The following is a 27484-nucleotide window of genomic DNA, read 5'->3' as shown; positions in this document are numbered from 1 at the left end:
ATGGATGATTTAGCTCTCCTGGACCTGTTGGAGTGTCCTGTGTGCTTTGAAAAGCTCGATGCCACAGCGAAGGTGCTGCCTTGCCAGCACACTTTCTGCAAGCCCTGCCTGCAGAGGATCCTGAAATCCCAGAAGGAGCTCAGGTGCCCCGAGTGCAGGACCCTCGTCCTCTGCAGCATCGAGCAGCTGCCCTCCAACCTGCTCCTCATTCGCCTCCTGGATGGAGTCAGGTGTGGACAAAACGTTACCAGGTTTGGCTCGATCCAGAGGTCGGGGGCCCTGTCCTCCCCTGCCTCCCTCCGGAGAGTCCCCAGAGGGCTGCAGCTTCATCAGCACCGGCTGGCGACGAGTCCCCGGACCCACATGGAAGGGGTAAGGAGGGCCCGCGTTCGTTACTCTGTCCGTCAGCGTAGAAAGCTTTGTTCTTGTGTGCCGAGAGCTGTGAAACTTCCCTGTTAGCAATACTGCAGAAACGTTTGAAGTGAGAGAGATCGTTTTGTTTGCAAATCTGGCTGCTGTTTCCTTGTGATATTTGACTATTTCGAGTTCATCACAACAGTAACTGCGCTGACTCTCAGGCTGAGACAAAACCAGCTTGCTCTTCTCCTTACAAAAACTTCACAGCAGCTCTTCCCCCCGGGAGTTTTCAGGGGCTTCCTGACTTTGGGGGCGGGGGGGCATTTCAGGCAGTTCAACTTTTGGGCGATATCCTGACTTTTGACTGATAGCAATTAAATCAGGCATTGCAAAGGTGTAACTGTCAGAGGTGGAGAAAGGTCTTTCCCATCGCTGCACCTCACTTTCCCCAGCCATTTAAAAGGAAGGAAAGCGCGTAATGGTGTTTATGTCCTAGAAAATACGTTGAGGTTCACTAATGAAAAATATGAAACTCAACTTACTAACTTTATCTAGGGATGATTTACTAGGCTAATTGTAAAACTCTAAGTTGTTTCTGTAACAGTACAAAAGCTTTTCTTAAGTAATGAGGGCACGATATTAGAGCTGTTAAAGGAGCTTGGCTCAGTCTGAATTTGGGGTAGAGGCTGATGTGTGGCTTCACCTTCCTGCATTATATTCCTGGATTTCCATTTCTCCCACCTGAACTATTCTTCTGTACAATGTCTCTACAAACCTTTCCATGACTCGATGATCCCAGAGGTCTCTTCCAACCTGGTTGATTCTGTGATTCTGTGACATTCAAAAGCTTGGCTTGAATGGCTGTTAAATCTCAGAGCATTGGGGGGAATTGCAGAGCTCTGCATTTCCAGGCAGACATTGGGCAGGTGTAGAGCTACCTCCATGTGGGTGTTGGTGGGGAGCCGCGGAGGACCCCGTGTCCTGTGGGTATCAGCTGGTGTGCGTAGCCCAGGGAATCTCTGTGGCGTCGATAAATCATCTTGGATGGCTCACACATCAGAAGCAGACATCTCTCAGGGGTTCCTCTCTCAGGTGTTCCCTCTGGAAAGCGTGGCAGCGTGGCCCTGAGCCCTGCCTGGCGCGGCAGCTCACGGGTTGGCAGGCGTGCCAGGGGGGCAACAGCAGAGAGCCGGCCTGGGGAGCCCGTCCGTTCCTCCCACATGCGCCACAGCGGCAGAAATGCTGCTTCAGCTTCGATGAGACGCAGCTTGTCCCTGCGGCGCTGGGCGATGCTGGGTGATGCTGGGCGATGCTCTGCTGGCAGTGCCAGGGCAGTAGGGGTGGGTGGGCGACACAGCACAGCCCGGGAGCGGGCTCCTGTCTGCAGCAGCCATTAGGCAAGCGGTGGCCAGGTGGGCCAGCCGAGCAAGGCAGGGGCGAGCCCACTCCTCGGGCTGCAGACGGACCCTCCGTGCGCCGCGGGTGCCCCTGCCCCATCAGCCAGGCTGCCAGCCCTGCGAGCCGAAGAGCCGCGGCCAGCGAGGCCCCTCGCCGGGAGCCAGCTCTCCAGGGAGCTGCGGGGAGCTGCCGGTGCCGTCTGTGCAAGGTGCAGGCCATCAGACAGCGGCAGTTTTCAGCCAATGCTGTTATGAGGGGGGTTGTAGTTTTTCCAACCAGACTCCCCCAGCCCCAGATAAAAGAGCACAAATACGCTCGTCTGTTTTTCCTCTCTCTCACCCGTTTCACATTTCTTTCACTAGTTCTCAGGACAGGTAGGAACTTGTTGCTTATATTATATAATGGCAACATCCCTCAGTCTGCAGCTCCCCAAAGCATTTTAAGACCAAACTCTTAACGAGCGCTGGGTGGGAGGGCTGTGGCTGCGGACCGGCTCCCTCCGCGCTGAGGTAGCCCTCCGAGTTCCTATGCCTCTCTGGCAAAGGGATATAAAAACACGCTACACTGAAATGCTCTTAGACTTAATTAGTTAATTAATTATAAAACACTTTGGAATCCTCGGCTGCAAGGTGAAGAATGCAATGTATCAGTCACGTTTTGGTTTTAAACAAACTTCCTTTACTCCATGGAGCTGAGAAAAATCACAAGTTTGATCAAAGTTTCTCTTCTCAGCAGAGATGTTTCCTCACCAGTGTTTTACTCTTCATCCTCGTGAGCATCTATGAAGCCAAAAAAAGTAAAATAAATCCCCTCGTCAGCAAGGAAGCCAAGAACTCGTACCATTCCGAGAGGGAAGTGCGAGCAGGCCCCAGCAGAGCTGCCGAATTAGCAGTGATATGATGCTCAGTTTTCAGCCCAGACTTCCACAGAGCCTTAAAAAACAGGGAATATTCTAGTTACAGCCCATCCCAAACTATTTCTTCTTTGCTAGCATTTAAATCAGTTTTGAATCCACTTCCTCCGTGCTGACACGGGGTGGGCACGTTCTGGGTTTGTGCATGTGGGCACACACGTGTGTATCTATCCCCAGCTGTGCCTGCGCAGGGACTGGAGGGGACCCGGGCAGCCCCTGTGGGAGCAGCCGCTCAGGCAGAGCTGCCCCAGGGCCATTGGCGCTGCCCGGTAGCTGCTCCTGGGACATCTGGCCACGTTTTAAGATCTTTAACATCTCTGCAGAGAGGACAAGACTTTGGATTTTCAGGATCTCCACATAACAAACTGTCTGGAATTTAAGAATAAAAGGATTTGCTGGGAGGTGAATGCATAAATAATGTACGCTGAAGCCTTTGAACTCTTAGGAACCGCCCCTGGCATGTGCCAGATGTGGTTACGTCTTGTGCTGAACCATCCTTCTTATCTGGCTGCAGCCCCAACGCAGCTTAGCTGCTGGTGAGGGAACAGGAGGATGGTGTGTGCTGAGGTACACACAAAGCTCCCGTACTTCTCTGATGAGTAGCAGCCCTACACTGTACCCTACACATGGCAAAAATCCGTCCAGGCCACTAAACAGCTACTTGGATGATGAACTTTGTCATGCAACAAACACAGGGCAGTGAGCCAGAGGAGAAAAACTCTGCGTATGACGGCGTGCCTTTGGAAAACACAGACCACGCTGATTTAACTGCGACTTGGGCTATTTTCTCTTTGCATGAGCCGAGTGCTGTACCACCCCCTCCAGCCCTTCACGGGAGATAGACAGATCGCACCTCTGTGGGGATAAAAATACCCCGCGCTCCAACGTCCCCACCCTCACACGGCCGGCTATAGATAGTGCCTGTGTCTTGGTATTTTCTTCTCCCCCAGAAACATCTCCAACTCCTTTCTGCATTTGACAGACAGCACTTGGATTGCTGGATGTTTTTGAAATCTTATTCAGAGCAACCTTCATGTTTGCACCCAGCGGAGGCACACACATTTCCTGACCCACTCACTGTGCAAACCCTCCCACCCCCCAAAACACCCCCCCAGTCCCTGTGCAGTCACAGTAATGACCTCATCACGCGTGTCACATCACCTGGGGCTGGACAAGCACTGAACAGACATTGCAAACCCGGGGACTCTGCACAGGCACGTTGGCTCTGCCGCAGGACGTGGCGCCGGCTCCTTCGCCGCCAGAGAGGGGGAGCATCCTCTCGCCCAGCAGCTGCCGTGGGTGGTGGCTGCTGCTGCCACAGGGTCCCTCGGCTGGAAATGGAGCCGCTTGACTTGGCTAGAAATTCTGTGTGGCCTTATGGCTGTCTGGGAGAAAGGGCTCGCCCCAGTTCTCCTCCACAGCCACATCCCAGCCTATGATCCCATCAGGGTTTGTCTCATTCTGAAAAAATGCTGAGTGTGACCCAAGGAACTGCTCCTGCAGTGCTGGCTCGCGCCTCGTACAGCACACCGTCGTACGCCTTTTTTCTCCTTTGCATGGAGTTTTAGCACTTTCATCTACCGCAAAGAGAGTGAAGTCACCTCACTATAGATCACCTGACAATACACGCCCCAAAAGCTGTGTGTGCAACAACAACGGGTTCAAGAGCACAGAGGTCGGCAGCTTGGCAGCAGCTGTAGGTGTTGCTGCGGCCATGAGGAAGAGCTGGTGTCACACAGGAGCCTGAGCCAGTTGTTCGTTGCTGTCGGAGAGAAGCGTAAGGCAGACCCCCAGCCTCGGAGTCGGGGGATGAGGGTTATGTCAGGTTCTCTGTGGAAACCTTAAAAAGAAAATACCGTTTTGATGGGATGAAGGATGAAACATGCAGTTGCGCTGTAAATGCAAGGCGGCACCGTCGTACCCAGGCCCGGCCAGGATGGCGTGATGGGCGGCTTTGCAGAGGGATGGGGTTGGGGGAAAGCCAAAGGACTCTGTGGCCAGCATCAGGAGCCAGTTTCCCTGGGTTTACAAAATTAGGTACCAAGCTGCAAACACATAAAAGTGTTTTAATTTGTTACCAAGGCAATGAGTCAGGCTCAGATGGCAAGTCAGGAATAGAACAGCAGGGTTTCTCAGCGGGCGAGCTCACCTGCTAAGGATCGTGGTCAGCGAGGAGGCTGAGAGTCTGCGAGCCCTCCCCTTCTCACAGGTTTTCCCCGCTAGTGGCTGGCCACCGTCCCCGGGTCCACAAAGCCGGTCATTGCCCTGAGTTTGTAATTCCCCCCTCTGAAGGGATGGGAGGGGAGGCTGGATCTCAGCAGCAAGAAGAACCGTTCACTGCTGCCATCTAAACCTTGTCTTGCTGTCCTTTACTTCTCCTCTGCCCTTCTCACAAGGGAAACTGCAGGGCTTGCTCTTAAACGCTGGACTTTGTTCTGCTGTTATTAGTTTTCAGGCATTCAAATTCCATTTAGCATCAGGACTCCACTGCGCAAGGCACCATGCAAATGAATAAAGAATATGACCTTTTTTTAAGAAAAACTTTTCCTTATGAGTTTGTAAGTGGCTATTTGAGTTTATCCTGATGTGGGGAACCTCCACGTCGTTTTGATGCCAGGACAGGGGACACAGTTTAGCAGGCAGTTTTTGAGAGGCAAACACGTGTCCTTTGGCAATCTGACCCCTTTAAAAGGGTTTCCTTTGGGCCCTGAACAGCTGATGGGCCCAGAACGTCTCCCTGGCTTTGCAGGGAGGAAGGAGCAAGCCTCGCCTGTTGGGAAACCATGTCAGCCTGTGTCTTGTGTAACTGGGCTCCAGCGTTGGTCGGTCTCCCCAGGGAAATGGAAATGCAGAAAGGGGAGAGCGGCTCCTTCCTCCAGCCCCAGGTCTGGGCAAGATGAGGACGCCCAAGGCCAGGCAGACGGTCACCACGCCGGTCTTGGCCTACAGCGGAGGCAAGGCCCAGCTGGTGGCCATCGCTTCATGACGGTCATTAATTTACTGTCACGATGGCTGCCAAGCGGAGGTGGCAGGCTAATGGGGAGATGTGCCGTCAGTAATTAAGCACTTCCCTGAACTAACACGCAAACTAAATCCCGGGTTGTTGGGCAACCAGAAGCGCGGGGCCCTGGCAGCTGGGAGTGGTGGCAGGGACGTGGCACAGACACCGGCCTTCGGCAGGCCCGCTGCCCGTGGGGTGGCCCACAACGGCCCTCACCCTGCTCCGGTGCCAGCCCGGTGCGCAGAGCCCTGAGCCCCGTGCCCATGGGCAGCAGTGGCAACCCTGCCGGGCCTGGCAATGCTGGGTGACGGCAGCGTCAGCGCTCCCCGTCCCAGCGCAGGGAGAGCCCGGGACTGCCGGAGGAGGGAGCGGGGCGCAGGGCTCCTCCCTGCACGGTAAACAGCCAGTGCTGAGAACCGTGGCACTGAGGCAGAGCGTCATGACCGGGCACGCCGAGGGCTGACACAGTTTGTTTGCCGTGCGGCTTAAAACCATGACACACAACTTAACCACCGCCTGAGATTGCTGACTGCAGCAGAGACAAACACATCTGATAGCGGCGACCGTCAGTGGAAGAGGCGTGAAAAGGTTTCGGGCAGACACCGCAGCTCCCACACGCCGGTCTCTGGTCCCCAGCCTCACCCCGCTGTGCCCCACACCAGCCTCCATCGCCCCGCTGTGCCCCACACCAGCCACCACCAGCCTCCCCTCTGTCTTCTCACAGATCGGCTTCTCATGCCCATCCCTGCTCTGCCTGCACCCACACGACCCTGCCCACACCAAGGAGTGGGCATCTATGAAGCAAAGCCACGCTCAGGTCCAGCTCCTGCCTTGCATGCCCCTTGGCACTCCTCCTGCCCACCTAAATCTCTCCTGTGGTTTCGCACAGGCAGAGCAAAGCCTGATCCGGCACCGTCCTCCTCCGGAGCCGTGGGGACGTTACCGACGCGCAGCCGGGCGCTCCCCTCGGGGCCGGGCGCCTGCGGCGGTGCCTCAGCCATCGCTGGTGCAGCATCCGCTCAGCCTCTCCGTGATAAAAGCTGCTCTGTATTTTCTTTAATCATTTTCCCTATTTTCCATTTCACCTCTGCAGTACAAAGCCAGAATTACAATAGGCAGAGTTCAGCAGTGAGGTGAGCCCCGATGCGGTGGCACAGCAGCGGGGTGTTACTCAGCAGGTGGGGTAAGTGCCCCCCGGTCACCGCTGCCGTGGCCCCAGCAGCAGCCGTGGATGTGCAGCCGTAGCAGCACAGAAGCCAGCCCCAGCCCTCTCAGTGACAGGCTCTAACACCTGCTTCTGCAGGCTCCTTCGCTTGCTTTTCATCTCTTCGCTCTGCAAATCACACCCACTTCCACCTGTAACTTAAGATGATGTTTTCCATACCCAGCTAAATCCATACAGCTTACATCCCAGCCCCCCGGGAAGGCCTGCTGGCCATGGTGCAGGGCGGCTGCCAGCTTTGGCCGTGACCGACACTGGCCTTGCGACCCCGCAAACCCGAGAGGGAATCGGGCAGGTCCAGTGAGCTCCGGTACCGACATGAACAGAGGGGACTGACCTTGTTCTGCCTGATGCACATATTCTGCTTGTGCTTGGAAGATGGGAGCAATCCTCCTCAGGGGAGAGATAATGCAGAAACCACCCAACTGTCTGAATCCTCAGATATAATTATAGGAACAGATTGAAGTGACAAGTTCACTTTTGATGGTTTTGTTCTCTGTGACAAGGCTGAAGTTATCTCCTCTGAGGAAAAGCAGAAAAACAGAATTGTAATGGCAATTAATTTACATTCAAATAGCTCTTTTCATCCAACCGGATCCTAAAGAGCCTGCGCTAGCTGAGCACACAAAGGAGATGCGGGGCTCATTCATCCCAAGGAAACGCGGGCAGCCAGTGGCAGGATGCTGAAGGCGGCTTGCAGAAAGTTAGTGACTCAAATGGACGGTAGTTGTTATTGATTAGCTCTTTTTATGAAAAGCCAGCCTGTCCTTTGCCGTCAGTAGGTAGATAATAACCAGCTTTCCACACACGGTGTGTAAATCCCTGCTCATCAGGAGCGTGGCCTGGGTTCTGCTCTCAGATCTGTCCAGGAGTCACTCTCTGGCCCTGAGCAAGCACCCGGGTACCCGCTCCCCCGGGTACCATCCCCGCAGGTAAAGCAGGGACAGTATTTCCACCATCACCCCACCCTTCACCTGCCCGTCTCTCTAGATCACCCACTCTCCAGGGCAGGGATCGCTGCTGCATTTGCCCAGCGCCCAGCACAGCAGCAGCCCCCGGTACCACACACCCAGGTCTGTTCCCGGTCAGCAGGCTCCTTCCAGGGGGCACAGCCCCGGCAGTGCCGCCACCGCTCCGGCTCGGAGGGCCGGGGCTCCCTAGACATCCCACACAAGGTCCTGGGGAGCAACTGCCTCTGCACATGGGGCGGCACCCACGAAACCCAGGCCAGGATCGGGCCCTTGGTACGTGCTGCAGCACCCAGCCGGTGCGGGGGGGGAGCGCGTGCTCGGGGCACCGGCTGCCTTCGAGGGACGAGGCGCAGCCAGGAGCCACTCCAGGGCATTCCCTGTGCGGAGTTATGCAAACCAGAGCTGGGAAACCACCGGGGTGCGGGTCCAAACCCGTCTGCGGCCATTCCTGATCCCTCTGCCAGCAGCCTCCGCAGCCCCACGGGTCTGCCCCCGCCGTCAGGGTCAGCAGGCGCCCGCTGAGGTTGGGGGGCCGGGGCCAACGGTGCTGTCGGGCAGCGGCGCTGGAAGGGGGACGTCCGCAGCGGGCAGCGCTCCCGGGGCTCGCTCCCGCGAAGCAGCTCCTGCTGCCCGCCCTGGGCGTGCGGGAGACCAGAGGAGCACCCCTGGACACCAACAGCAACGGGCTATTGCAAGGATTAACTCGTCACTCACCCCACGTGTTCATCTATGCAGCCGTGGGCGCTGGTGAAGTCAGAGCGTCTGGGAAACGGGAGGGTCCCCTCTGTCCTTCGCCGTGTCTCGCTGAAGCCCTTTGCTGTGAGCCCTGCCTGGAGAGGGGGGAAGAAGCACACGAACCCCAGGTGCAGGGACGTTTGTGGCCTCGTCCTCAGGCTCTCCGCTGCGCTCCCTGGCCTTGCTTTCCTCCTTTCTTAACAATTGTTAACGTCTCTCCCTGGTGACCCCCACCCCAGCCAGCCTCACACACTTCTTCTTATTATTATTATCTTTTTTTTTTTTTTACATACCAGTGCTGTGAGTGTGTGGTCTTACATTAAGCCACTGCCAATAACGAGGAAGTTATAACTAGTTCATTTAAGATAATTATAGTGCACATTTCTCCCAGCTATGAAGAGATGCTTTGAATTGCTTCCTCACATACACATGCACATATTTTTAATTTGCTGCTTTGTTTCGTGCAGAGGGAGACTCAGATGTATTGGATGGCTGCCCTAGTGCAGCTGATGCCAAATGCCAAAAATAGTTTTAAAGAAAAGCCTTTTCTCCCCTGTCGGCCTCACATCCACCCAGAATGGGGAAAAAGCACTGAGGTGCATCTGCCACGGCCATCCCTGCTGGCGGAGTGGCCAAGGAGAGAGGAGTCTCTCGCCCAAGGGCTGCACGCCGTATCGCACTGATACCCAAAGGTCTCGGTAAAACCCCCCGTTGGTCTCTGTGACAGCCTGAAAAGTCTCAGCAGGCAGTTTGTACTGTGGCTTTCCCTTCTTCTGCTCAGCTGCCCGCTGATTTTAGAGGCTTTCACACACGAGAACACGACAGACTCGCCTCTATCTCCTATTTATTTAATTTAGCATCACTACTGTGGCTGCAGTATCGCGTGGCGTCACGGGGGAAAAGCCTTTGCCGTTCACCGGCGGTGATTCTTCTTGGGTGCTGCTGCCTCTGCTACGGGGCAGCAAATATTCTACACCAATTTTCAACAACCTTTAGTTGAGTTTTTGACAGAGCTTCTCAGTGGTTTCCCAACCGGATTCAAAGACAGACGCTGAACCCCGCAGCTAGGGAGTGTGCCCGGATTTGCAATATTTGGCTGAACGTTTTGCTGCCAGCATTCCACCCCCCCACTAAAACAAAACGCTGCCTTGGATTAACAAAAAGTGACTGGACGTAGTAAGAGGAGAAAAATCCATCGAAGCAAATGAAATAGCAGGAGATTTGCTCTGGCTCTGTGCAGCACCAGGCAATGCCCGCGGGGACACGGCCGCCTCCATCCCCGCTCCCCAGGGCCGCAGCCGCTCCCTCAGCCCGGAGCCAGCCCCCTCCGGGCACACCTCGGCTTTATCGCCGGCTTTAATTAGCACCCCAGTTTCTGCCATTGCAATTAACCTACTTTAAATAAAGTGAAACCGATGCCTTGCAGAGGATCTAGTACATCCAAGAGCGGACAGAAACCAGCACAGCCTGGGAAAGAAACCCGGGCTGAGAGCAGGAGCAGTGAGGAGGGATCTGCCAGCTGCCCCAGATCTTTTTATTAAGATCTTTTAAAAACTTAACTTCAAGTTAATTTCAGTTGGTTCCAAAACAAAATGCTTTGTATTGCTATGGGTTCTTTTAATCCCTTCTCCTCTTTTTTTAACTTATGTTGATTTTTGCTCTTAAAAGAGTATTAAAATGCTAGAAAAAATATTTTGGCAGTTACAAAGAACATACAATTTTGAAAACGTCACTCACCGAGTGCAGAAACGGTCCAGCGTGATCCCGGTTTTCCCTTGTTCTACCACCAGAAATGTGCATCCAGGCTGACATCCCTTCATGACACCACCCGTCCCTTGGAAGCATTTAGTTCTGAGGTGGTTTTAATTGAGGCTTGTGGAAAACAAGGACTGCTCTCCTTGCCCTCGCCCCTTCCCAAGGCAGGCGGGAGGCGTGGGGGTCCTGTGCCCCGTGCTGACCCTGAGCCTGCACCCGGGCTGGGGGCTCCCGGCTTCCCCCGTTCCCCACCCCGAGCTCGGGGAGCCGCAGAGCCCATCCCTGGAGCACAGGGAGCTTTAGAGGGGAGTCGTACACATCAAAGGAACTCCAACGTTATAACAATTCCTTAACAAAACCTCCATGCAGGCATACACCAACGTTACCTTGTGAGTGTTCAAAATTACTAGCAAGCCCCAAAAGACCAAAATTCTGAATATTTTTGGATGCTAAAGAAGCGTGTAAGCATTAATATTAACTGTTACTCACTTAGATCCACAAGTTTTGCAACAAATTTCAACGAGTGAGTACAAGTGCTCTCTGCTCTATAAAGTGAGGGGAGAGATGATGTCAACGGTCCCTCCAGGAAACAGCAATGGGAAAGAAAACCAGGCTTGGGGGACACCTGAAAACAGGATGGGCTGTGAGATTTGAAAGGGCGTGGGAGTGGGAGGAAAGGGTTAAAGAAGAGGTGAAGAAAGGAAGGTTGTGACCATGGTTACAGGAAGAAACAGCCCATCCATCCAAGAGGGGTGACTTTCAGCCAGCTCTAATGTCACAAACACGCCTATCCTACCTACTCTTCAGTTATTTATTCCAGCCTGCCCCTCCTGTCTCATTAATTTCACACAATACCTGGCCATCCTTTTTCTTGCTGAAGAAATAATATTCCAGACTCTCAGCACCCCATTGCTCGTCCACCTTTTCCCCGTTAGCAATAGGCATGCATTTCATTTCAGAGTTTCTCTTACTTTTAATATATTTCCATAACTCGTTCCTGACGCCTTTTATGTTTTGCTTTATTTTGCTGTGCAACCCTTCTCCCATCGTCCCCGTGCGTTTGTGCTCCTCCTTTACCAGCCCTGTTTGCAGTTTGTGTGAGTCCTGTTTGTTTGCCCGTCTCTCCTGAGGCAACCAACGGTCTCTCTGTGCTCCTTGTCCTCGTTTCACACCAGTCTGTCACTGAGTCTTTCCCAGTTGGAACCGGCCCCCCCGTAATCCTCTCTTCTGTCTGTCCGCGTGGGAAAGCGCGTCCGTCCAGGCCTGTTTGGGGTGAGCGTGTCCATGGTCCCAGCGCTGACACGGTCCCTTTCCCGTTCCAGCTCCACGGACTGATGACAGCAAAGCCAGCCTGACTCTCACTTTCACCATTTTCTTTTTTTCCAGCAACCTACTTTCGGTGTCACTAAGCCAAGTGCACATGTGTACCATTAGCACAAATTAACAGACAAAATGAGTTAATTAGAACTAAACATTAAACTAATTGCTTCCTGTTTCAAGTGCTTTGAAGGCGAGAATCTGGTACAATTCAAGGAAAGAGCAATATCTGCAGCTCTAACAGTTCAGATAATAGTTTAGAACATATCTGGCTGCCTGACCTCGTGCCCAGAGCAATCGCTGGCTGCCTCCAGCGAAGGAGAACGCTCTCCCCGAGGCGCGCGACTGCAGCAGAGCCGAGCTTCGGGCTGGTCGCTGCTCCCAGCTGGATGCGAGACTGGCTGGACCGCTCCTCCGGCACGGGGTGGAAATGCTGGGTGCTGACAGAGCCTGGCTGGAACGGCATCATTAACGATCGAGGCTCCACAAACACACACAAGGATTTTGTTCTTGCAACTTCTGTTTCTAACTTGTCTGTGATGGGACAAGGGGTCTGCTGGCAGCCTGTCCTGGAGAGGTAGCACAGCTCCTCACGGCCTTCAAACACATGGAATAGAATTAGAATTAGGAACAGAACAGAATATTTCTGTTGGAAGGGACCTACAATGCTCACCTGGTTCAACTGCCTGACCACTGAGGGCTGAGCAGAGGTTAAAGGCACAGCATTCGTTTCCCGCTGCAGGGCCAGCAGCAGGACAGAGCTTCACACTCAGTGTTTTGTATTTCATGTACAACTGTGACGTTGCACATGGCAATAAACATAAACACACAGAGGTTGCTTGTCTGTTCTAGGATGCACCCGTGCGGGATGCCGCGGTCTAGTCCAACAAAGGTGCTGAAGGGATCTCGATCGTGTCTGTAGCACGCGTTGGTAAAGATCGTGCCTGTCAGCACTGCTGATCCCCACCCTACGGGACCCCCCAAGTGCAGATGTGGAACAGCCACACAGAGCCCAGAAAACATCAGCGTATCTGCACCCCTCCCAGGAACCCCCCTCGGGCTGCCCCCGCGTTGTGCCGCGTGGGCTCGCAGCACCGGGCCAGGGACGGCTCTGTTCGTTGGGCCGTCTGCATGATCTGTTCCATTGTGTGTTAAATCGAGTTTGCTAGCGTAGGTAAGGGTCAGTACAGCGGTTATTTTAGGTGAACTTTGCAGTTTCATTTTGAGGAGAGTCAAGATGGTAAATGTCCCTCATCTCATCTCCTCTTTCTCATATTACACTGCAACAACAGTAACATTAAGGAGCCTCTTCCCATGACCCAGATTAAGGCTGAAATAAACCCACGGTCACACGGTGTTACAGCAGGGAGATGCCCACCGGCGAGCAGGGACCTGCGCTCACCTTGCTCTTGTGTTCTCCTGGCCATGCCCAGGTGGCTGCTTCAGGTGACAGCCACCAGGTCAGCTGGACGGCGGCTGCGACCTCCAGTCACTCTGAAACAGAAACACCTGGATTCATTAAAACAGACACTGTATTAGAGACCTTATACCTGGCAATAGGATCCCACGGGAAGACTAGTTTAAGGCATTAATTATTTCTTAATATTCTTAAACAAGTTCAGCCTGCTTTTCATCTTGATACAAATTTAGCATAAGTATTTTGGGGCTTGTCTTTATTAGAAAAAGACACCAAGAAAGGATGTGGGGAGTTAATCCCAATAAATGCACGCTTAAGCCTTAGACCTTTAACTTTTTCCCAGGAATTACAAATGCTTTTGGGGAATTCTGTCTGTGTTAAGCATCGCTGTCTCGGACAAACTGCAAGGGCTGTTTCTTGTCGCACAGGTCCCGCGAGCCAAGGCCCTGTACACCTACCGAGGGCACAGCCCCGGGGAGCTCCGGTTCAACAAGGGGGACATCATCGTGCTGCTCCGGCAGCTGGACGAGAACTGGTACCTGGGGGAGGTCAACGGGATCAGCGGCGTTTTCCCAGCCAGCTCCGTGCAAGTCATCAAGCAGCTGCCCCTGCCACCGCCCCTCGGCAGAGCGCTCTACAGCTTCGACCTGAGGAGCAGGGACAAGGCCGAGAACAGGGACTGCCTGGCGCTCCACAAGGTACCACCACCCCGCAGCACCCGCGGCCGGGCACAGGGCTGGGCTGGCTCCTTCTCTAGTCTGTAGGGTGCTCTGCTGCTCCCGACCCCATGGGAGCTCCCTTTGGGCAATCCGTAAGGCTCCCGAGCCCCCCCAGGCACTGCTGCCACCAGTTACACCCCCCGACTGCCCCACGGGCAGGACGAGGGGCATCCAGAGAGGGGGGCGAGTGCCCACCCCGAGCAGTGAATGCAGGCCCTCAGCCCCGCTGCTCGCCCAGGCTGCTGCCGAGGAGGAGGGCTGATGGTGGCAGCCTGCTCCCAGGGCCAGAACACTCCCAGGAGAGCTCTAAAAGACACCTCCTGACACAGTAAGAACGTTGCCCCCGGGCTGGGGTACCTCATTCACGCAGGCTGAGCACCCCCAGCCTGCTGCCCTCGCAGAGCAATACCTGAACTGTCACGGCGCTTCCCTCTACTCCCCACAGGCTACAGAGCCTGCGTCCACTCTGTTGGAGGACAGGCTCTCCTGAGGAACTGCACCTCCCAGCAAAGCCCTGTCCCTGCCGTGTCACAGCGAGGTGAGGCAGGGCAGAGCGGAACAGCGAGCGCTGCCCGCAGGCAGCGGTGTCCTCGCAGGGCTGTCACCGCTCCCTCGGTCCGGCCAGCAGCACAGACGTGACGCTCCCTTCGCTCTCACAGCGGGGAAGGGGCAGGGGAGGAGGCTGTGGCCCAGGCCAGGCATCCCGGGGAGTCGGAGCTGGACGGGGGGAGGCTGGCGGGGGGGGCAAGAGAAATCAAAGAGCCAAGAGCCAGCAGTGGTTTCTGACTAAGGGGGGAACGAAAAGAGAAAAATCAGCTCAGAGCAGCATCACACGTCACCACAGCTCTACACAACGTGGGCTTTCAGCGTGCTGGTGCGGATGCAGAGGTGGGCAGCCAGCAACCCTCCCTTCGGCGTTGGGATTCGCTCCTTAGCAGGAGGTGCCTTCTGAGGTTTCCTGCCACCTGCGTGTTTGTTCTCTCGCACTCATGTGCCTTTGTTTCACCCTTACTCACGGTGTTTATCTGCGTCAGGAGGCTGCGCTCACCCCCACCCCCCCAGCAGCGCACACGTGGGAGTCAGCGCACAGCTCAGAGATGCTCCTGCGGAGGCGAGAGCACCCTCCTGTCCCCCAGCCCCTGACAGCAGCCAGTCCTTACCCTGGGAAGCGACAAAGGCTGGAGCAGTCACTTCAGTAACTCCCTCTGCAGCAACCCCGAGTCATTAAAATTTTAGCCGCCAACTTTGTGTATTAGTTCAGACAAGAGAAAAGCATAATTTGTTTCTGTAAAATTCTCCTTACTTCCCCTCACACACATGGTAGATATCCTTAAAAAGATGAAATCAAAACACCTTAAAAGTAAACAACATTTCATTCTACGGGTTTGCTCAGCAGTGTAGGTCTTTCCAAGGAGTTGCAGCTGTCAGTCAATACAAACTGGCTGTTTCCCTCCGGAGTATCTCAAATACCTGCACTCCGGCAACGCCGGGTTATTTCAGCTCCCGGAACAGCAATCGGAGCCTCTCGGCAGCGTGACACCAATTACCCCGACGCTCACATGGGGGTTTTCACTTGGCTCGTAGCTCCAATACCAGTTATTAGTTGTGTGCGTGGCGATCGCAGAGGCACTGGAAACCACCCGGCGAGTCACAGGCTTTTCATGTCCTCGCCGTCCGACTCCTGTCCCCGGTCCCGTTGCAGCCACGTGCCCACCTTTAAATTAAAAACCAGCTTGAGCGTTGTGCTGGGTAAGGCCAGACACGCTGCGCTCCAGCACACATCCACACTGGCTGTCCCACAGGGACGGGGCCGCACTGGAGGGGCTGCGCTCCGAAATGGGAGGGCGAGCCCCGCCGAGCCCCTCCGAGCTCCCCCTCCCGCAGGAGAGGGCCAGGGACACGATGCACCTTTAAGCCGCCCGCTCCCTCCCTGATGGTATTTTGATAGCGCTGGTCTAGACATTAATTGTGTTCCTGCCATTCAGCTCGAGATGCAGGGTGTAAATGGCACCAACAAGGATTCCTAGAAATAAAATTAATACTTGTAATAATCATAATTACAGCAAGCACCTCTTTGCGGCTATTTTATAAAAGGACACTAGTAAAACATCTTATTTGAAGCTCTAATATATTTTGTAAAATGTCTTTTCATTTAATGAAATCATTTTAGCTTCAGTAATTACTTATTTAAGTCTGGCGTTAACAGAAATAAGTCAGTTAGGGCCACATAAAGCCACCAAGGAATCAGGAATTAATTACGGAGAAGGCAGAGGTAGGTCTGCTCGGGGAGATGCAAGGCTTCTCCTGGCTTTGACACTTAGGTCTGGGCCCCGTTTTATCGCATCCCCTGGTGCTCAGAGAAGGCAGAAGAGTTTCCTGTTTAGGCTAAAGTTTAATTACATACAGAAATGAAAATATTGCCATCTTATATGTGTACATATGCACACACGATGGGTTTTAAACCTTCCTTTAAGGAGTGAGGAGGAGGGAAATGTGAAAACAATCCCCGCTTTAAGATGATAATGCTTGAGAGACACCTGCACCTCTCCTGCATCATCCCCGGGCGTCCCAGGAGCCAGGCACGTTGCCTCACACGAGTGGGTGAGAATCTCAACGTTTTGCAATTCATTAATGTCAGCAGTAAATCATGATTAATTCCTCTGGCAGTCATCATGGTAAAAAACATCGTCACCACACGCCCTTTGCTACTAATACTGTGTGATCAGCAGTTTCCAAGAAATGCTGTTTGAACGCTGCCCATGCGCAAGCGCAGGGCCTGGCTCTTCCCTCGTCAGACCCAGTGGTTCAAAAGCAGAAGCAGGATCAGGCCATGAACGTTCTGGCCTACAGAGAGGTAACTGGGTGGATCTCGTTCTGCCTGAAAAGCCACCGTCAGTGGGGGCTTCTCCGAGCTCATGCCCTAAGTCGGCTGCAGGGACTCGATGTCCTGCTGCGAGACGCACCCAGGTGTGCCAGCACGATGTGGAACAGGGAGGTGTGCCCAAACACCCCTTTAATTCAGTGTTAGATTTATTGTAACACTGCTGGACAGTCTGCCAGCTCCCCTTACGCCTCGGCGAGCCAGAGGCCTTGACAAGCAACACAACTTTCTGTAAAGCTTTGGGGGGAGCCTCAGCCTCAGTGACGTGTTGTCTGAGCAACACGTTTTTCAAACCCATTTTAATTTTGCTGTCAGCTTTGCATCAGGGATTTGTCACTGAAAACACATCAGGGAAATGACTGAGCCACAAGTTTTTAAAGGTTTCAGATGACGTTACCAGCAATCTGCCTGCAGCTCCGCTGCCAGACAGGGAGAGAGGACACAGGGAAAGCTGAGCGGTCGCGGGGCTGTGCCGGGTCGTGATTCTGAACCCTGCCGCCGCGTCTCCCCTTGTCTCCTCCAGCCGAACACCACCGCGAGGCAGCTCCTGCAGAGCAGCAAGAGCCCCTGGGCCCCGCAGTTCAAGTGCGCGTCCCTGCGAGCGGCGTCTCCCAAGGCGAAGGGCGCGGACCCGCCGGCCTTCCCCAAGGGGCCCGACGCCAGGCGGAAGAGCCTGCGGCCCTTCTCCATCACCACCGCCCTCAACACCCTCAACCGCATGGTCCACGCGCCCGAGCGGCCCGTGCTGGAGATCAGCTCCCCCGTGCTCATCAGCTCCAGCAACCCCACCGTGGCCCCCCCGAGCGGCGAGCAGGCCGAGGCTCCCCACGGCCCCCCTCTCCAGGTGAGCCAGCGCCCGCGGGATGCTGCACGAGCAGCACGAGGCCAAAGCGCAGATCCTGGGTACACACGCTCGGTGCACAGGCAGCAATTCCAAAAGCCAAAGCACAAACGTGCAAAGACAAAGCCCCCGTGCTAATGGGGTCAGTAAGACATGTCACCCACATCAGGCAGCCCGGGATTTTTTCCCCTCCTTTGGAACTGGAAAGGTTTGTGTTCAGGGAGCCAAGGGAATTCATAAAAAGAGAAATTAAGTTATCAGAGTAACTAAACGTGGATAAAGCACGTTACTGTCCTGATTTCTGCCCTCCTGCAGTGAGCTCCAAGTATAGAACAGAAAACAGAGAGCTTAACTTGCAAAATAAAATATTTTTCATTTTAGAAAGTAGTATGGAACACGAATTCCCCAGGGAGCTAACTGAGCCTCAGCCCATTCACAGACCTCTGTGTGTGTGTGTGCCTGAATTCACCCTGCAAGCAAACACCTGGTTTGCCATATAATGGCGTAGACCCAAAACAGGCAGTTCTCAACATCTGCAAAATTAAAGCTAGAACCAGCCCTTGGCCACTCCCGCCTGCGCTACTTTGACACGAGCCTTTCTGAGCTCCTCTCACAAAGCTCCTCTGAGCTCCTTTGCCTACCATAACTCAGTCCTCTGCCCGCGTCCAGACGAAGGGTTTCTGCCAGGGGAGGGCAATTACCAGGAGCCCTTGTCAGTCTGCAATCTAAACTGAGGACTGTGCTGAGAGAAGCTGAATTTGGGGCTGAGATAATAAACGTAGACTGACCTTCTGGACTATATCCGCTCTTTGTTTTAGGAGGCAAAAGAGTCTCATTCCTTCTTCACGCTCTGACTAAAGATCTCAACACAGAGTCTTCACAGATCATCTGAAATGAGAGGAAAAAAGGTTTTGTTTAGATTTATATGACATCTTTCATATTCAAGGTTGCTCTCACACTTTATAAAGCAATAATCCAGCCCCTGGTACTTCGGTGTCTGTGCAATAAAACCCAGCAGGCACTTTGTACTTGGCAATAGCCCGCAAAGAGCCTTGGATGTTAGATCCTGTTTTATGTGAGAGGAAATGAAGCCTCACAATAGAACTAGGATTCAATTGAAATGGTATCATGTCTCACGAACCCAACATAATGTTATAAAAAATGTCTCAGTGTGAACTATTGTCAACAGCAGAAGCAACAGAGCGACCGTGTTAACGCGTTGCCTGAGAAGGGCTGGAATTTCCTTTCTGCTCAACGCCGGCGTTGCTCCCGGGGTCTGCAGGAGGATCTGCGCTGGTGGGGGTGAACGTGCTGACAAGGCAGCGCTCATGATCAGAACAAGGCTCAGGACTGAGGAGCAATGGGAGAGCCAAGAGCTGATGCTGATCCCAAGGGTCGGTCTGCCCTGCTCAGCAGCTCCTGGGGAAGTTCAGGCTGCGATAGGAAGTGCTGAGACTGGAAAAACAGCAGCTCATCGCCAAAAGGGTGGCTGTTCCATGGCAATTAATTTTAGATACACATTACCTGGAAGGAAAAGATCTGTCTGTCTTGGGTTTAAACTACTCCAGGTAAAACAGAAGTTTGGAAGCAATGAACAGTCACGTGCCTACTGCCAGCCCTGAACACTCAGCCCCGGAGTACAAGTACCAAGCTGGAGCCTTCCATAATTAGCAATATAGTAACGAACAGAGCGGGCTGATTCACATCCTGAACTGCTGCCGTGCGTCTTCGTGCTCCCCAGTAAGCCTGCAGAGGTTGGGTAGCCTGGATTGTGGTGGGTGGGCACAAACACGGTGCAGCAGATGGAGCCGAGTCTACGGCTCAGCTCAGCCCTCCCGACGCCAGGCTGAAACCCTCAGCAGGGCTCACCCGGGCGCTGAGCCCGCGCTCGCACAGAGCTGTGCTGCCCGAGGGGCAGCGGGGGCCGCTCCCAAACCGCCCGGAGCAGGTGGCTTGTCCCCTGGCAGAGTCACGTCTCTGGTGATGCTGGCGCTGGGCGGGGGAGAGGGAGCAGGAGGGGCTGCGCCGTGGGCACACGCAGCAACGCAGCTGGAGAGGCTGTGCCGGGTGGTGTAGGGCTGTCCAAGGCACGATGTGCCTGCCTGGGATCAGGTTGGACTCATGTCGGCCCATAAAAGGCAACAACTGGCACCGCCGCCAGCCCTCCTCCTGCTCTTCCTCCCCTTTGTGGTGCCAGGCCGGGCTCCGGCGGGTGCCAGAACCCGTTGGCAGGGCCTGTGGCACTGTGCCAGTGCCGGTTGTGCAAGTAGCCAGGCTGCGGGGCAGGGAGCTGCGCCCGCCCACTGCCCCAGCAGAAAGCACCAGCACCCCCAGGAATCTCTCCCCAGTCACTACCAAGCTTATCCCCCCAGCCTGGCGGCACTGGGTCAGCAAACACCTGGCTAAGAGTTGCTGCCACCCTTTGCCGCTCGCTGAAGTGAGCTGATAAACCTGACATCAGCCGTCAGGTACGTTTGGCTTTTCTGTGTCACAAATGACCTGAAACTTGCGGGACCCAACGTTCAGTAGCACCAGGAGCTGCCCGTGGTGGGGCCACGCCAGAGCCCAGCGAGCACAAAGGACACGTAACCAAAACCGAACTGAGCAGAAGGACATAAACAGCCCGTGGGCAGGTTCTGGGGCCCGGGGTAATGGGCAGAGGCTCAGCGGGACACCAGGCAGAGGACACTCGCCTTGGAAACCCCCTGAGCGGGTGGCTGTCACTCGACCTGCGAGATGTGGAGGGACCAGGGAAAGACAACAGCCCAGCACACTGCCATGTCCTCACCGAGACAACAGGGAGGCCCAAGGAGTCATCTTCTTGCCTTTGGCAGTGGCAGCAGGGACGGGCACTTACCCCCTCACCCGCTGCAGCGGCAGGTCTGGCACGGCGTGTTCGAGGCACACGATTGTCCTGACAGCAGGAACGGGGCCGAGGTTCCTCCTTGGAACACGAGACCCCTACAAGAGGACAGAGGGGGGCGTTACGGTGGCTGGCACCTCTCTGTAGATGCAAACTGACGGTGGGGAAAGGGCCACCCCAAACCAAAGGCCAACCCGAGCGAGGTGCCCGTGCCCTCGTGCTGCCCGCGGCGCGGCAGACAGCGGCTCCCCTTACCCGGCACGCTCTGTGCTGAGCGTGCACACGGGGCTGTGGAGCTCCTCGGGACGCCACAGACGTGGTAAATAGCTTTAATAATAGTTATTAAAAGATCACTGGGGCAAGGACTGTATTATTTAGGGTTTAGACAATGCCAATACTCCCAGCTGGAACTAAATAAATAACCAGTGAAACAGCAATGATTACCCCAGTGCTCACCGGGCAGACGCGACGCTCTCCTCCTGGGTGGCAAAGCCTGGGCTTGAAATGCTGTTTTCCCAAACTCCTTCTCGTTCCTGAAGCAGGAACCAGAGCGAGCGACTGGATCAAAGGCGCTCACCCTGCTCAGCGCCAAGCGAACATGGGCAAGAAGACCTGGAGCACAAGGAGAGAGGCGAGGGAGCGTTTCCCCCCTCGAGTGGATCTCATGTGTGTGAGATTAGCAACAAGGACAGGTCTGGGGCTCCAACGTAACGCTTGGCAGTCCCGGCTGTGAGGTGAAGTTTCTCCTGTTTCCTCGCTGCTCTGGAGCCTCCTCACGCCCCAGGTCAGCTGTCCCAACACGTCCCTTATTTACAGGACGGGATAAGCACCGTCCGTCCAACCGCACCATACCCTGGGAAGCGTCTCGGTGCTGAAGCAGAAGGACCACGAGCCTTCCTCTCTCTGCCTGGGCTTTCTTTTGTCAAATGCTCCAAACTCTTCTTTCTCCTGAAATGTCTTCGGGTTTTTATTTATTAAGGGTGGGTGAAGCCTGTCAGATGTTTTTAGCTGCTCTTCCACAGCTAAAATAAGCCTATATTCAGACTCATATAGTGTTCCCTTTGCTTTCTTTCTCCCTGTAGGTCAGTGCATCTTACTACCCCATGCCAGGACCGCTGGGGCACTCGGCAGCCATTGTCACTCTTCCCCACCTGCAGCACCACGTATCAGCTTATATGTACGTAAGGAACTGAAATACGTGGGAGGGGGTCGTGTAATTTTCCATACCTTTGCCTTAGGCTTGTCCAGCCACAGGTTCGTGCGAGCAGGAGGTAAAGGCAGACCAGAGCGCAGCTCCCGAGTGTCGGATCCAAACACAGACCCATGTAGGAATGTACTTGGCTGGTCTAAGCAGGGGGTCGCAGACAGTTGAATTATTATATTCCCAGCAGGTGAACCATCCTTGCACCTTACTGCCTTACTTCAGGATTTATAGCTATATAGTTCTGCCTATTTGTCAACAGTACATTTTAGATTTTTTTAAATATAAAGAAACTGATTTACTCCTTAAGTGCCTCTAGTTATTTGAATAAGACAGTGAGGGTCGCTGAATGATCCAAACTTTCCCAGAGTTAAAAATTGCAGATAATCTATTGCGATGATTTGTTTTCCTCTAGATAAGATCCATCAGCCTGGCACTGTAAGCTACCCAATAACAACAGAACAGCAACAAGGTGGCTACACGGCAATTAGCACCTCCCCAGTCCCGAGCCAGACCCGGGCAAGCACTTGCACACACAAGCAGTATCTATAAATCTGTACCACACTCAGGAGTTTGCTACTCGCCTGCGTTAGCGTAGGTCATCCAAGAGCAGCAGCTTTCTCCTCCCTGTCGCTTGTCGCCCTTGGCTGGCACTTCTGGGACAGAAACCATCTGCTTTGCTCTCCGTTCCTGTTGGCTCTTCTTTTATTCATACCCCCTTTGGCCTGAGGTTACAGGCAGTTTCTTCCCTGTGAGCTCTCCACAGTAACAGCAGCACCCCAACACTTGATGCACGTGCTGGTTGAAGAGGCCCCAGGCCAAGAGCCGCTACCCGAAGCCAGCAGCATCACTTCTTCAGCACAGCTGGAGCCGGGAGCTCGGGCTGGGCTCCGCGGGCTGCCCTCCCTCACCCCTGTCCCCCCAGGTGCGTGGCTCTCCATCCCTACGTGGCCCACGGACCAGAGGAGCTGGAGCTGCAGAAGGGAGAGGGGGTCCGCGTCTTCGGGAAGGACCACGACGGCTGGCTGCGGGGCATGTCCCTCGTCACGGGGAGGGCGGGCATCTTCCCCAGCAACTACGTCGCTCCCCTCTTCAGGTCTGGTTTTTCTTCCTTGAAACAAAAGCAGGCGGGGAGGGGAGCGGGTAACACGTAGGATTTGGGCTCTTCTCGTTCCCGCAGAGAAATCACTGCGAGGGATTCCCACAGCACTAAGGGCCAGGGACTCCTCGCCCAGGCGGGATGACCCCTGGCAGCTCTCCCCCCTTTCCTTTCTCCATGCCCCCACTCAGCTGCCCACACCACGTGGGGATTACGGGCCCCTCCAACAGCGAGGGAGCAGAGGGGGCTGGCGGTGGTCCCCTCGGAGGGGGCACACGGTCCCGGTGAGCGAACAGCGCGACATCAGCCTTGGTCCCTTGTGTTAAACCTGGGAGCCGACAGACAGCAGCAGCTTCTCCCCTGACTCTGTAATTGGGTCCAGGAGCTTCAGCAGACCTGTAGGTGACACAGCCGGCACGGTCTGATGCATTAGTCGGGGAGCCAGGGTGAGCGGCAACGTGTCTGTGCTCGGACTCACCTTTATTCCTTTTGGATGACTCTTTTTTTTTCCCCTGCCAGAAGAGAAACCACAAGCTGAAGGCTTTTAGAGGCAAAATACTGTCTTTAGAGCAGGCATTTAAGCACTGGACGCCATTGATCTGACTAAACAAACATGCGTTAGAAAGAGCAATAATTAAAATATACAGTTTAAGAGAGGGGAAAAAAAATCGCCTGTGCCCTCAGTTCCCCTGAGATATGCCGAGGTTAGGCAGAGAAACTAAGAACAGCTTAGAGACGTAGTGCTCTGCGCCTGCAAAGAGAAAGGGGGATAAGTCAGGACACCTCTCCCAGGACTGTGATTTCGTTATTTGGAGCAGGGTTCCCACGTCTGGAAACTCACCGCGATGGTCCAGCCCCGACCGCGGGAGCGGGGCCGGGTGGGCGCAGGAGCTCTGCCCGAGGGGCAGCTGGGGCCCTTCTGAAATGCCACGGGGTTACTGTAACGAATCCTAACCCTATTTGACAACAATTTCTTATAAATCAGGCGCAAGAGAGATGAAAGCCCTTGTTATAATGGAGTCAGAAACCTGAGCTAACTGTATAGTCCATCGCGTTTCCCACCGCAGCCCTGACCTGGGAGCGGTGCAGGTGCATTAAAACCATCGAGTTCCCTTCTGGGCAGCTCCTGCTTTCCTCACAAAACCACAGGTCTAGTCGCAGCTTATTTTCTTTTCCATTTCAAACAGGAAATCTAATCTCACCGACTCGAAGATGCCTTCCCTGTACGCCTCCTGGACGCTGTCCACCTCCTCGCTCTCCTCCCAAGGGAGCATCTCAGAAAACGGCCCCAGACAGAGCAGGCCCTGGAAGCCGGCGCTGCTGCCCGTGCCCGTCCCCTCGCCCGGGAGGAGCGTGGCCTCGGGACAGGCATCGCTGCGGCGCGGACGCGGCAGCACGAGGAAGAGTAAGTGCTTCGGGGGGGTCTCTGGGAGGGAGGAGGCAGACGCGTGCCCCCCAGCCCGTACTGGCTGCCTGCAATCAGCACCGGGGCCGTGAAAAAGCAGTGAACGCTGCCGGGAGAAGGGCAGCTCTCCCGAGGGGTCCCTGCCGGGGCTGAGGCAGGCGGGCTGCAGTGCCCAGCACAGGCAGCGTTATCCTGCCGCTGGGCAAGGGGCTGCCACGAGGGAAAACGAGGGTTAACCAAAAACGTTTACACCATAGAGGAGGGGAGGCCATCAGACATAAAAGTGTCCTTATGCAGCAAACAAAGAAAATGAAATACAAACTCCAGCAGGTAAAACGTGAACTGTACCTAGAGAATATCATCAGTCTCTAAAAGGGACTTTGCTGATCCTGGAAAATGTAAATCAACAAATCAACCTTTGAAATCCACAACACCCCGCAACAGGGCACTGACACGTCAATACACGGGTATGGGGAAAAATAAGCCCTAATTATACACACACAATGCTGGGCCCTGAGTTAGCTTTTGTGGCTCTGGAGAGAGAGTTTGGCATTGTCACAGACGGCTCTTCAAGAGCTCCAGCTCCGTGCTCAGAAGCATTTAAGAAAAAGAAAGGTTAATTTAGAGCATCGTTAGGAATTATTAAGAAAGGAACTCGGAACAAGAGAGCAGAACTCAGCTGTGCCGTTGTGGGAGTTCTGGTGAACTCACATCCTGAATGCTTCACGGATTTCTCGTAATTCAAAAAGAATATAGTAAAATCAGGAAAAGTATACAAGAGGATGATCAAGAGAATAGGGTAACTTCTGTTTCAGGAGAAAAAATGTTCAGCTTGGAAATATCTGAGATGCATAAAGTCACGAATAGCCTGAAGGTGAGAAAGGAGTTACCCAGTGAAACTGCAAAGTCAAAGGCCTTGATGTAGCAGAGAGGTAGAGGGAAAAACCTCTGTATCAGCTCTATTTTTCCTCTCCTCCTCTGCAAATATCCAAGACATGCTGCTCACTCGCACGTGCCCGGGGCTGTAGGAAAGGCCCCGCGCAAGGACGGCGGGCACGAGGGGGAGCCTCGGTGCCCACCTCCGTGAGGCTGGCACGGGAGCCCGCGCCCCCACCACTGCCTTCCCCCGGCTGGGGGTATTTTGGTAATTTTAGGGTTTTGACTTGGCACAGAAAACCCTCTGCGAAGGCTTACGCAGAGCTCAGTGGGTTGTATTCTCTCCAAGGAGGCTGGCAAGGTTTATCTTCAGCCCATTCCTGCTGCTTTGGAATTCACTGCCGAGCCAGGGCCCCGCAGCATGCCTGGGAGCGGGGCTCTAACCACTGCTCACATCTGCACCACCCTGGATTCCTGCTGACTGACCTCCTTCCGCCTGTTCTTGCTCCCCAGACGGCTCCCTGCAGAGGCCGGGGCAGGCAGGGACCCCCATGCAGGCTGCCGGCTCCCTCAGGCGTCCTCCGGCGCGGCCGCAGCAGTTCCAGCTTTACCAGCACGTCAGCCCCCAGCCGCACAGCCTCCCTGCTGGCGCCGGCGCGGCCGAGGCGGCGAGGCCAGCCTTCGCCCACGACGCCTCACCGGCGCTCGTGCTCAGAGGAGGGGAGAGCAGGAGTCCCTCTGTGTGCAGCTCGGTGATCCTGGACGCCAAAGACCCTCCGGTAGCTCCCAAGCCGCCCGCGTCGGCCCCGCCGTCCATCCTGGTGAAGCCAGACACCTCCCGCAACAGCGCCGAGAAGGTACGGGCAGCGGCTGCCGGCCGCTTCGGAGGGTCCCCCAGTGCACTCAGTGCCAGCCCAACACTGACCGGGGCCACATCCCTGAGGGCTTCACTCCATTCTCGCCAGGTTTTCTTCTGGTAGAAGTCACTGGGGTTGGCACCTGCCTTAAGACATCAGATATCTGTGTTGCTGACTCTGCTGTTCAGGTTAGGCTCCTTAGAAAGGCAAGATGCTGCAGGGACTCTCAGTTCAATTCAAACCAATATTCAGTCGTGATCAAATCTTGAGACTTTTCTGAAGTCTTAAATCAGGCAAAAATCCCACTGAGTTCCCTGAGAGTTTGGGAGCGAATGAGCGAGCGCCACAGACCCGGGTGACAGTCTATACGTCAGGCTGCTCTCTACAGAGCCTCCCCCATCTGCCCCGCGTTGCTTTGGCTGAGCCATTCGGAAAGGAAATTTCTCTTCCCCTCTGGCAGCCAGAGGGAAATTTCATCAAGAATAAGATCACTCTGCAAATTGTCCTAGTGACAACTTTCCCTTCCCATGGCACCCAAAGAGTAAATCGCTCCCCGAGTCCCTGGAAGCCCAACCGACCTTGGAGCTCCCAGAACATCCTCAGCTGGAGAGGAACCGCGGGCTCCCCACGAGGGGCACAGCAGGACAGGCCACCCTCCCTCCTCGTGTCGTGCTGCCACCTGCTCTTCCCCCCCACCCTCGGGCAACGGCTCCCTGGACCGGCTCTCCTCGGTCTCTGTGACACCCACGGCACCGCCGCACCACGCTGTGCCCATCCCTGGTGCTCTCCTCCACCCGCTCTCAGCTGCCTGTCACACCGGGCTCCCCCTGCCCCAGGAGGCAGCCAGCCGCCCCCCAGCTCACCCTCCCGCTCTCCAGGGCAGACCCCAGCAAGGTGGGCGGGTGGCTGCGTTTCCCACCATGACTCGGGTCCCCTTCTCGTTGCAGCAAGTGAAGACGGTGAGGTTCCAGAACCACAGCCCGCCGCCGCCCAAGCGGCACAGCCTGCAGCCCTCCCCGAGCCTGCCGCGCGGCAGGACGGAGCCGCCGGCCGAGGCTCTCCTGCCAGAGGCCCCCGAGCTGGCCGTGCTCTGCTCGCCCAGGGCCAGCCCCAGCCCGCTGCGCCAGCGCCGGGCGCTGCACCCCAAGGCGCTCTCGCTGGACCTCTCCGGGCCGCTCACCCTCCCTGCCAAGAAGAGCTACAGCAGCATTTCTGCAAACTGACGGGGTAACTCCTCCGCTCTCCTCGGCACGGCTGCTCCTCCCGCCCTCCCCGCGGCGAGGGGCCAGCACCCCGGACCCCGCACCAGCCCAACGCCTCCCCGTCCCGGGGCGAGGGGCAGGACTCCCCACGTCCCCACAGCTCCACACCGCCGGCACCCGCGGGACCTGCGAGTCTGAGGCTTGCAGAGGACTGGGGGAGATGCCAAGGGAGCGGGACGGGACAGGACAGCATCCGTCCCTGCACAGGAGAGCCCCGGCCCGGCCCGTGCTGTGCCGAGCGCGGCTGGAGGAGCCGCTGCCCCGGGGCTGCTGCGTGACCCTAACAATGCTTGTGGCACCCACAAAACGGGTGTTGGTTGGCGCGGTGTGAGGCTGCCTGTGAGGTACCGGGGACGGAGCAGGAGGGGGAGGAAAGCGTGCAGGCATCGGGCAT

At 55.3% G+C, this 27484-nt stretch overlaps 1 protein-coding gene across 1 annotated transcript; it reads left to right on the top strand.

Annotated features, from left to right (window-relative positions):
• SH3RF2 (SH3 domain containing ring finger 2) lies at window positions 1-27051 on the top strand. Its single transcript, XM_068409481.1, has 8 exons — window positions 1-372; window positions 13515-13784; window positions 17210-17530; window positions 21473-21567; window positions 22517-22687; window positions 23878-24095; window positions 25485-25828; window positions 26776-27051. The coding sequence occupies exons 1-8, from the start codon at window positions 1-3 to the stop codon at window positions 27049-27051; spliced, it is 2067 nt and encodes a 688-aa protein (XP_068265582.1).
• Window positions 27052-27484: the final 433 nt, after the last annotated feature.

Source organism: Nyctibius grandis, chromosome 10, assembly GCF_013368605.1.
Source record: "Nyctibius grandis isolate bNycGra1 chromosome 10, bNycGra1.pri, whole genome shotgun sequence".
Lineage (NCBI taxonomy): Eukaryota > Metazoa > Chordata > Aves > Nyctibiiformes > Nyctibiidae > Nyctibius > Nyctibius grandis.
The sequence above is the reverse complement of the archived record's forward strand: the minus strand, read 5'-3'. Positions and strand labels throughout refer to the sequence as shown.